The sequence below is a fragment of the Ursus americanus genome, chromosome 8 (genome assembly GCF_024610735.1).
Source record: "Ursus americanus isolate L20-20 chromosome 8, mUrsAme1.1.p, whole genome shotgun sequence".
NCBI lineage: Eukaryota > Metazoa > Chordata > Mammalia > Carnivora > Ursidae > Ursus > Ursus americanus.
Window position 1 is genome coordinate 25,236,449 of NC_142134.1, and position 10,696 is coordinate 25,247,144.

The window sequence follows — 10,696 nt, forward strand, 5'->3', positions numbered from 1 at the left end:
TGTGATGTAAATGTTTTTTCCTCTCGTTTTATTTCAGAAACAAAAAAAGAAGAAAAAACCAGAGGTGTTTAATTTTTCGGCTATTCATTTGATTCATGACCCCCAAGGTATTACAATTATGACTTCCCAAGTTCCTTTTTGGTCTTACCTCTGTGTGTTACCAGGGAATATAAGATCCCTGGCACTTAATAGACAATCAGTAATTGTTGTTACCATTTGGTTGTAGCCTGGGGAATTATGTTTTAAAGTTGTAATTCCCAGTCCACAGCAAAATAAGAAAAATGTGGAAGGAAGAGTTCTTTACTTTATGTCTTTAACAAACAGTTGCAGTAGGACATTGTGCTTGACTAAATGAAGAATTGATAATCTTTTGTCGGTGCAGATTCTGATTTAGTAGGTGTAGGGTGGGGCCTGAGATTCTGTATTTCTAACAAGCTACCGGGTGGACCAGCTGTGGACCACACTCTGGGAAGCAAGGCTCTGAGAACTGTTAAGTGGAGCTCCTATCAGTCAAGATGTTGATGCTAAAAATCTTGGGACTCCTTAAGACTTAACTTTGGGCACCATTGAAGGGCACCGTTCACTGTGTGTGCATCTTTTCACCTTCTGTGATGCTGCTGTTCTGAACCATCCTGGTTCAGCAGAGTGATTTCAGGTACAGCCCTACCACAGTCGCTGATCTAATGACTGCTCTTTTCTACGCCTGTTAGGTAGTGGTGTGCAGACCATGGACTCAGTGTGCTTCTCTGGTCTTCTCCTTTCCAGATTTTGCAGAAAAACTACTAAAGCAGCTAGAGAGCTCTACGGAGAGATTTGAGGTGAAAATGATGCTCATGAACCTCATCTCCAGACTGGTGGGAATTCACGAGGTTCGAACTACATTATGTTTCTCATCTTGGTGAACGTTAGAAATAGAATTATTCTTGGTAAAAGGGAAGCCACTAAAGTAAAGCAGTGGCTTAATTTTATCCCCCAAAACCATTTAAACCTGTACAGTTTATAGAAGAATAAGATCTTTCGCTCCGAAAATAGCAATTTTTATCACTCTGTTTTCTTACCAGTAAGTAAGGATGTTAAATTATACATATATTGAGTTTGTGGACAGACTATTTTGTGTTCTGTTTCTCTACTTTATTTGTTTTACGTATATGTTTTTCTGAGCCAACACAACCCATGTGTTTTTATCGACTATTACTACATTTTGCAGTTTGTTTATCCCTTTATGGCTTTCCTGACTTCCAGACCACTCTGGTAGGAGATGGTCAATGTTTGCAAACCTGAATTCTCTGGTCATTTATTTCATGTTGAATTAAACTGTAGGAGCTCCTTGGTGGTACTTCATATACATATATATGTATATCTGTATAGTGCGTACATGTGGAAACGTCACACACACTCATACACTAACTGCCACTTAAGAGTTGCACGCTCTTCCAACGGAGCCAGCTGGGCGCCCCCTTCAAAAAGTTTATTTAAAGAAAAAAAGTAAAACAGGCTTGTTCGCTGAAAATCTAGCAGTGTCAACATATATTCAGTGAAAAGTGAAAGTACATGTGAATGAAAGCACTTGTTCCCTTTTTCTAAGAAAAACTTAACATCTTAATGAATAAAATGCCTTTTCTCCATGGGCTATAGTCCTACAGCAGGATTACGAGGTGAATTTATGTTGTATTTGTGCAGAAATTTCATGTCAGGCCCAAATTTGAGCTTCATAGGAAAGCAGAAATGATGTGTAATTTAAGCATGGTTTGATAGAAATGATACTAGAGTTTCACAACTGAAACTCTTTATACTGAACCTAAATCTTCCTTATTCTGGTTTTGCTTTGTGGCTAAATAGAAAAAATTAATTTATTCTGACATGAAGAACGTTGAGAAAGACCAGTCCATTTCCAAAGTTTCTCTCCTTGTAGTTAAAGATTACAGCTGCTTTGGTGAACATTTTGTAATGTATATTAATGTCAAATCACTATGCTGTACAGCTGAAACTAATATAATATTGTATGTCAGCTACAATTTTAAAAAAAATACAGTTGCCGGGGTGCCTGGGTGGCACAGCGGTTGGGCGTCTGCCTTCGGCTCAGGGCGTGATCCCGGCGTTCCGGGATCGAGCCCCACATCAGGCTCTTCTGCTGTGAGCCTGCTTCTTCCTCTCCCACTCCTCCGGCTTGTGTTCCCTCTCTCGCTGGCTGTCTCTATCTCTATCGAATAAATAAATAAAACCTTAAAAAAAAAAAAAATACAGTTGCTTTGGGGCGCCTGGGTGGTTCAGTTGGTTAAGAGTCTGCCTTCAGCTGAGGTCATGATCCCACGGTCCTGGGATCGAGCCCCACATCGGGCTCCCTGCTTAGCGGGAGCCTGCTTCTCCCTCTCCCTCTGCCTGCTGTTCCCCCTGCTCGTACTCTCTCTGTTAAAAACTATAATAAAATCTTAAAAAAAAAATACAGTTGCTTTAATAACTAGACCCTGTCACCTTTATTTAGATAGACTCCAGAATGCTACTGTTTTTTCTCTGAAACATAGAGCTCAGAGTAATATCGAGCTAAATATAGAGCTTCCTCCAGTGATTGGAGTGGTATCCAGTAATAAAATGAGAACTGGGGGGGTTTGGGTGATTAAATTACACAGGTGCTATTCAGGTTTGAGTTACTATTTTACCCCTTGCTTTGGAGCCTTACTATCATCGCTATTCCTTCCTAGCATCCTCTTTATCTTTGAAGTCTTAAAACAGTTAGTTCTGCAGCCACACTGATTTTAAAAGTAGAAGAATGTTACATTTTGGTTGCCTCTTTCCGCCTGGTTTATTCTGCACATACTTCCTTCTTCCTTCACATAATGAGGATGGCAGCAGCATAGGCTCCCTTTCCTTGGGTAATACAGCACATTGAATCTTGAATGTTGTTGAGAAAAAACAAAAGTAAAAAATGATCCCTAGGTAGCCGAGCTTGGTGATAAAATTGCATTGGGAGAAATAAAACTCTCCAGCTTCAGTTTCCTAAATATTACAGTCTGTGCATTCTTCCTTCCACAGCTTTTTCTCTTCAACTTCTATCCCTTTGTGCAGAGGTTTCTGCAGCCCCACCAAAGAGGTAAGCCTCCTACTCGCCATGTTCATTCAGTGACCTTGGGTTAGAGTAACCATCCATGCCTTTTGTTCTGGAGTTATTAAAGGCACCAGTTAGGAGTCAAGTGTGTTCTGTTTCAGAGAAGGGGAGAGAAACCCTTATGTTTTCTTTCCCCCCAGTCTGCCATCCGTTAACTGTTTTGCTTATCAACTTTAAGAAACAGGTATTTTTGGAAGACAAAAGACTGGATTCTCAAAGCAAGGGTTTTTGTGATACTGTAAACAGGTAGAAAGTTCTAAAAAAGAAGTCTGACCTACTGTAACTGTAATAGATATCAGAATTTTATCTTACGGTTGTCATTGCCCTCATGTGTATTCTCAGTTAAAAACGACATAAGGGCGGGAAAGAAGAGATGGTTGCTTTTGCCTTTGAACTTGAACCAAGATAGGAAGGAAGCCAGCATTTGTTGAACATCTTACATGAGTGAAGCTCTGTGCTAAGTGCTTGACATACATCATCTTATCAGATCCTCTTCAGTCCTGCGAGGTGTAGAAATAAAAAGACCAGGGTCACCCAGCAAATAAATGGCAAATTAGGATTCACCTCACTTCTTCCTAATATATGTTGCCCCTTTGGAGGGAGAGCATGTGTATATATTTCTGTTTATAGTTATTCACTTACTTAGTGATTTCTAGGCTGGACACTGAGTTAGACGCTAAGAATTCCACAGAGAACATAAAGAATGTCCTCACCTTCATAGAGCTTACATTCTGGAGGGAGATCCAGAGAGTGTATGTATACAATGTCCAGATGAAGAGAAGTATTTTGAGGAAAAAGGAAGAATAAAGACAATACAGAGTGCTGGGGCAGGTTCTGGTTTAGCTTGTGTCAGGAAAGACATTTTGAAAAGGCAGCAGTTGAGCAGGGACCTGAGGGAAGGGAGAGAGTGAGCCATGCAGGGATCTGGGGGTTGGGTGTTCAGGTGGAGAAAGCAGTAGCATTGAAGGCGGGAACGTGCTTGCCATGTTTGCTGTAGTCCTGAGAGACAGAGCAGGAAACTGACTGTGATTTTTCTGATCTCTTACATTTTCAGAAGTAACAAAGATCCTTCTGTTTGCTGCCCAAGCATCTCATCACTTAGTACCCCCAGAGGTGAGAACTCTTAAACCTTACTTCTGTCTGCATAGCAGTGCCACTATTAAGTATATCATGGTAGCATTTCCCACAGGAATGACTGCCCCCTGCCCCGCTTTTCTTCAAAATGAGAAGAGACACTAACTCTTAAGGAGACACAAGTTTAGTCATAGAAACTGGGGGGGTGGGGGGGGAGGGAATTTAGTATAGAGAAGTAAAGTTCATTTTAGATAAGTTGTTGAGAATTCTGACTTTAATTGCTAAATCTTTTGTCAAAGAAGTTAAGAATATCAGTAAATTTAAAAAAAAAGAATTTTTAAGTAGTGCCTATTTAAAAATAAATAGAATAAAATAAAATCATTGGATTTTCCTGAGTCAAAGCAATTTTTAAATCCATATTGAAAAATAATATTAAAAGAGAGCAAAATTTAATCTAAGGATAGCTTAGAAGACTGAAACCCAAAGTATTTTTATCTGTCTTCCTCAGTCTTGATTTCTTCCAAGTCCCAAACTGAGGATGGAAGACTGTTCTACTCTGAATAGGCTAAGTGTCCCTTCATCCTCACGCGTTTGAGCAGGTAGAGACATTTTATCAGCACTCATCTCTTTTCTTTTATTCCCAATTCAGATCATTCAATCAGTGCTCATGACTGTGGCCAACAATTTTGTCACCGACAAGAACTCTGGGGAGGTCATGACTGTAGGGTATGTAGAACGTACCTGGAGGCAGTGGATATGTTCTTAATGTTTTTAAGTCTTATAAAGCCCAATTTATATACCTTTTGCTTTAGTCTTTTTAGGAAACCTTTTTAGATTGAACCATCTGGGATTGCCATTTGGGCTTTTTAAATTCATTTTCCTTTTCTAGAATCAATGCTATAAAAGAGATAACAGCTCGATGTCCTCTGGCCATGACTGAAGAACTTCTCCAAGACCTGGCTCAGTATAAAACACACAGAGATAAGAGTAAGATGCAGTGTATTCTCTGCAGATCAAAGAATATCAAATGATTCTGTTTTCTCAACAGACTCTTGGCTCTGGAGTTTCTGATTAAAGGTGTTATTTTGCAGATGTGATGATGTCTGCTAGAACTTTGATTCAGCTCTTCCGAACACTGAATCCTAAGATGCTGCAGAAGAAATTCCGGGTAGGTGACACATGCATATGTTGATCCAAAGGTTACAGTCTCAGAAGGTGAGAACACTTCCCTACAGTATGAGTTTTAGTGTTTGTGAAGCTTCCGCTGTGAGTATTGGCAATTTTATTCTTGGAATACAATTGGCTCGAATACCATTGCCTTACCTATTTTGTAGTTGGCACGTGCTCTTTGATGCTGACGAGTCTTACAGACCTGTCAGGCTGTTTCATCTTGAAAGCTTTTAACATCGTTCACAGATTGGAATTCCAGAGATCATTCAGTCACTGATGCCAGTGTTGAACGGGCTGTTGCCCAGCCAGGTAGCACCTTTTTGGAATTGGGAAGGAAGAGAAATGTGTGTATGTAATAGAGAGAGGTGGTGATCTCAAGACGTGAGAATTGGAGCAGTTGTTCTCTATTGTCAGTTTCCTGGTCCAGATCAGAAGAGAGCAAGAAAATAGTAGGCAGTGTTCTGGCTGAGGGAATTACTTTGACCCAAGGCATAAGTGGACTGTTTTTGTCGTTTGATTTATTCCACTGTTCATGATTCTCCCTTCTACATTCATAATCTTAGAGAAGCCTTTGTTTTCTTTTCTTTCCTTTTTTTTTCTTTGTTTTTTTGAGGCCTGAACTCACAACCCTAAGATCAATAGTGAGCCCAGATCAAGAGTGGGATGCTTAACCGACTGAACTACCCAGATGCCCCAAGACCTCATCCTTTTCATGAATAATGCAGTCTAAGAACCTTACTAAAAACAATGTTGGAGGGTGGGGGACGCGCCTGGGTGGCTCAGTTGGTGAAGCATCAAGCTCTTGATTTTTGCTCAGGTCGTGATCTCAGGGTCATGAGAGTGAGCCCCGTGCGGGGCTTCATGCTCAGCGCGGAGTCTGAGATTCTCTCCCTCTGCCCCTTCCCCACTTGCACGAGCGCACACGCGCTCTCTCTCAAATCTTTAAAACAAAACAATGTTCTTTCCTTTAGGGTAAGCCTACAGAGGCCTCCATAGAAGCAAGAGTGCAAGAATATGGAGAATTAGATGCTAAAGATTACATTCCGGGAGCAGAAGTTCTAGAAGTTGAAAAAGAAGAGGATGCTGAAAACGATGAAGGTTCATTTTCATTTCACCATTATTCAAGATAAAATCACTCCTATATTGTATTGACCTTGAAATCTTTATGCTGATTGAACATTCATTGGACAGATATTTATTGAGCAAGGACTATGTGCCAAGCACTGTTAACAGGCGTTGGGGATCAAAATGGGCATTCTTCCTGCACTTAGGGAACTTGCATTGCAGCGTAGATGTCTTGTCGGGCCCTCAGGGCAGCTGCCCCTCATCAAGAGCGTGCTGGGCACTTGGGAAAGATAATAGTTTTTTGTTGGTTGCCTAGAAAAAAAGACAGGATTAGTCTGAGCAATCTCCAAGATGCTCCTTGTTGAAGAACACTTGTTGAACGTTATTGAAGAATGCTTGAGAAAACTCTATTCTGATTTCCAGGGTTAACCTTTATTACCGTGATTGCTAGAGTCCTATCTCTTCATATTAATTCATTCATTATATCAAAACTTTTTAAAGCATTACCTGTGAGCTAGCCACTGTCAATATAAAGATGAATGGTATGGTTCCTGTCCTCAAAGACCTTTCATAAATAGCTCAGCAATAAAGTGTTACCAGGATTTATGATTGAAATGGGGCCTAAGGGCAGGAGAGAAGTCAGGTGTACCTCAGAGGTTCAAAAAAGGCCTCAAAGAGGGGCGCCTGGGTGTCTTAGTGAGTTAAGCGTCTGACTCTTGGTCTAGGATCGAGCCCTGTGTCAGGCTCCCCAATTAGCGGGGAGTCTCCTTGTCTCCCCCTGCCTCTCCACCTGCTTGAATACTCACATGCTTTCTCTCTCTCTCTTTCTCTCTCTCTCTCAAACAAATAAATCTTAAAAAAAAAAAAAAAAAAAACCTCAAAGAGATGCTGACCCATGAGCTGTATCTTGAATAATAAGTGAGGAATGGTAGAATAGTGGAGATTTTCCAGGCAAACTATGAGCAAAGCCCTGCAGGATTTAAGAAACTATTATAATGTAGGGTACAGGGTGGAATATAGCAAGATACCAGACTAGAGATAGAGTTGAGGCCTCAGCAGAACTGGTTGTGTATACGCCATACCAAAAAGCTGAAACACTTTCTTATGGGGAACAACTGAAAAATTGCACATGTCTGTGATTTCGAGAGCCTATTGTGATGGCTCCATTAAGAACTAATGCCTCTTCACTGAGGTGTCTACAAGGTTCTTTCACATCCAGAATCTTCAACTTAAGTTCTCTGAATGACTGTTTCTAACTAGTTTCTAAAAACATGTATAAATATGCTTAGACACATTGTCAGCCCCTCGCTGTGTGGCTAAGATAATGTCCAGGTGCTGTTTTGATGGACATGGTATGGTGGAAAGAACATGGGCTCTAGATTCAGACATGATTTTTACGATTTCATCATAGGCCACATTTCTTAGCAGTGTGGCTTGGGGTAGGTATCTTAACTTGAAGGGTCTCTTCCTCTTCTGTTGAGTCGTGAAAGTTAAAGAAAGTGATGATAAGGTTTTGGCTCATGGTAGATACATGGTCAGTGCTTATTTCCCATTCTATAAATTAGTTAAATTGATGTGGTTTATTTAACACTAAATATTGGTCAGTAGAGCTCCATTGACTTTTACCTTCTTTTTGCTTGCTTAATTTCAACTTAGCGTGAGTACACAACATAAAGCGGTGATACTACCGGTGTCTTGTTTTTCACACAGATGGGTGGGAAGGTACCAGCCTCAGTGAGGAGGCAGAAGCCGATGGTGAGTGGGTTGATGTGCACCACTCTTCTGATGAAGAACAGCAAGAAATAGTAAGTCCTGAAACTTCCCAGTACAGGTGCATCACTCTGATGTCCATTAAGGCCTCATTCATGCGGGGCCTTGTTGGGGGACTAAGCTCTCACTTGAGCTCTTGCAACCTCTCTTGTGTGCTTTCAAGACCAAGAAGCTCAACAGCATGCCCGTGGAGGAGCGGAAAGCCAAAGCCGCAGCCATTAGCACCAGCCGAGTTTTAACCCAGGAAGACTTCCAGAAAATCCGCATGGCCCAAATGAGGAAAGAACTCGACGCTGCCCCGGGGAAAGCCCAAAAGAGGAAATACATTGAAATCGATAGTGATGAGGAGCCCAGGTAAAAACCACACATCCACAGGGCGTCTTCAGTCAGCTCATGTGGTGATGAAAGTATTAGGCAAAGGACCTCCACCCTGCTTTAATATTGTATTTGTTCTTCACCCCAGGGGTGAGTTACTCTCTCTTCGGGACATTGAACGCCTTCATAAGAAGCCAAAGTCTGACAAGGAGACAAGACTGGCAACAGCAATGGTAAGTGAAGCATGTCATTCCCTGGTTCTTCAGACAACAAGCAAATAAGGTGAAAAGTGAAATAAAATGAGTAGCCACAGAATGGCAGTATTTTATTTTGATGTTTTAAATAAAGGTACAATTGCCATAGAATAAAGTGCACAGATATTAGGTGTTCTGTTCGATGAGTTTTAGCAACTAGATAGCCATGTAGCCATCATCCGGAACAAGATGTAGAACACAGAAAGGCACTAGCACCTGCCTGGTACCCGGGAGGCGCAGTGCGTTTATCCGGGCTGTTAGGGAAGCAGGGGAGCGTTTACAGTCGTTAAAGGAGAGCCTCTGGCAGGGCCGTGTGATTGCGCATCCCAGCCTTTCCAACCGCCCACCTTTTCAGCTTTATTTTCTCTACCTTTATTTGTTTTAGGCATCATCCCATACTGGTTTCACATCACCCTGTGCATTCCATTTATACTGAAACCTATGTAGATAAGTTTAAAAATCCATGTTCTTTCTTCTCCACCTTCTCATATTCCATTGTACTTCCTGAAAACGCTCTACCCTTCACCTCCTTTCTCCCAGCATGAATGCCTTCATCCTGCCAAAAAGAGCTCATCGGTCTCCCTTTCTAGGAAGCTCCTCTGATTGGACTGGCTGAATTGTACCCTTTTTTCCACTGAGTTTCCCTTGCCCCATTACAGTATATCATGATCATTCTCCCCTAAAGTGAGTTACTTGGGAGCAAGGACGGAATCCCATCCATCTTTTTATGCTTGGCACCCAGTAGAGTGCCTGGCATAGAGGAGCCACATACGTGGATTAGGTAACTCTTGAAGTGTTTCTGTGTGTGTGCTAATAGGCTGGAAAGACAGACAGAAAAGAATTTGTGAGGAAGAAAACCAAAATGAACCCATTTTCCAGTTCCACAAATAAAGAGAAGAAAAAACAGAAGAACTTTATGATGATGCGATACAGCCATAATGTCCGGTCAAAAAACAAGCGTTCCTTCCGAGAAAAGCAGGTGAGTTCAATGAAGCTTGATTGGTTAGAATACTGTTGTCATTTTAAGACTTCTCTACTCTTGAGACAGTTGTGCCTTTAGGACCTTGTGTTATATGTGTCTTAGGATTAACAGGGAGCGTTATTGGGGAGCATGGAGAGGTGGAAAGTGGTCAGGACATGTAATCCTACACCTGACTTGGTTGAGATTCACCTGTGTGACCAAAGCGGAGTCTGTTTTCTTCCTCTGTAACGAAAGGAGTGTAAGCTACATGGTCTGTAAGGTCATCCCTATGCTAAAATTCTCGACATTACATTTGTGAAATACAATACCATGATCCTTCCTTATGTGTCCTTTTGCAAAGCTTTTATGTTTGTAGGTTTTGGGGATTTCATTTTATCCATTTATAGTCTTTGCCGTTTAGTCCTATGCTGCTCAGTTGGCTTATTTTAGTAATTTATTATAGTAAAACTCATATTTTCATATCTTTCTTTATGGGGAGTATACCAGAGTATTTCTAAAAGTATTCTGAAGGACTGCCAGGAAATAAAGTCAAGAGTAAACCATTGTTCCTCAATTGCTAGCCAGGGATGAGCCTGCCAGGCTGGAATGTTAATGGCCAGCTTTCCAGGGCAGTGTTCCATCTGTGGGGGCACCAAGGCAGTATTAACTGAAATAAGGTGCAATTTAAAATCTACCTGTGGCGCCTGGGTGGCTCAGTCAGTTAAGTGTCTGCCTTCGGCCCAGGTCATGATCCCGGGGTTCTAGGATCAAGCCCCATGTCAGGCTCCCTGCTCAGTGGGAGTCTGCTTGTCCCTCTCCCTCTGCTGCTCCCCTTGCTTGTGCGCTCTCTCTCTCTCTCTGTCAAGTAAATAAATAAAATCTTTAAAAAATAAAAAAATAAAATCTGCCTATCTGCTCATTTCATTTTTCTGGTTCTAAACTATGTCCAATAACATTATGTAAATAATAAAGTGATAGCATTTT

General features: G+C 41.3%; 1 protein-coding gene across 2 annotated transcripts in view; it reads left to right on the plus strand.

The window, feature by feature from the left end:
* The window catches only part of SDAD1 (SDA1 domain containing 1), a 28,996-nt gene that overhangs the window by 11,826 nt on the left and 6,474 nt on the right, over positions 1 to 10,696 (plus strand). For both annotated transcript variants that reach the window (XM_045789791.2, XM_045789810.2), the window contains 12 exons: positions 38 to 107; positions 766 to 869; positions 3,031 to 3,088; positions 4,158 to 4,216; positions 4,827 to 4,903; positions 5,067 to 5,164; positions 5,269 to 5,345; positions 6,319 to 6,445; positions 8,123 to 8,217; positions 8,346 to 8,536; positions 8,646 to 8,730; positions 9,569 to 9,730. In XM_045789791.2, the coding sequence (XP_045645747.2) occupies positions 38 to 107; positions 766 to 869; positions 3,031 to 3,088; positions 4,158 to 4,216; positions 4,827 to 4,903; positions 5,067 to 5,164; positions 5,269 to 5,345; positions 6,319 to 6,445; positions 8,123 to 8,217; positions 8,346 to 8,536; positions 8,646 to 8,730; positions 9,569 to 9,730 (1,203 nt within the window). The remainder of the gene's footprint in view (positions 1 to 37; positions 108 to 765; positions 870 to 3,030; positions 3,089 to 4,157; positions 4,217 to 4,826; positions 4,904 to 5,066; positions 5,165 to 5,268; positions 5,346 to 6,318; positions 6,446 to 8,122; positions 8,218 to 8,345; positions 8,537 to 8,645; positions 8,731 to 9,568; positions 9,731 to 10,696) is intronic.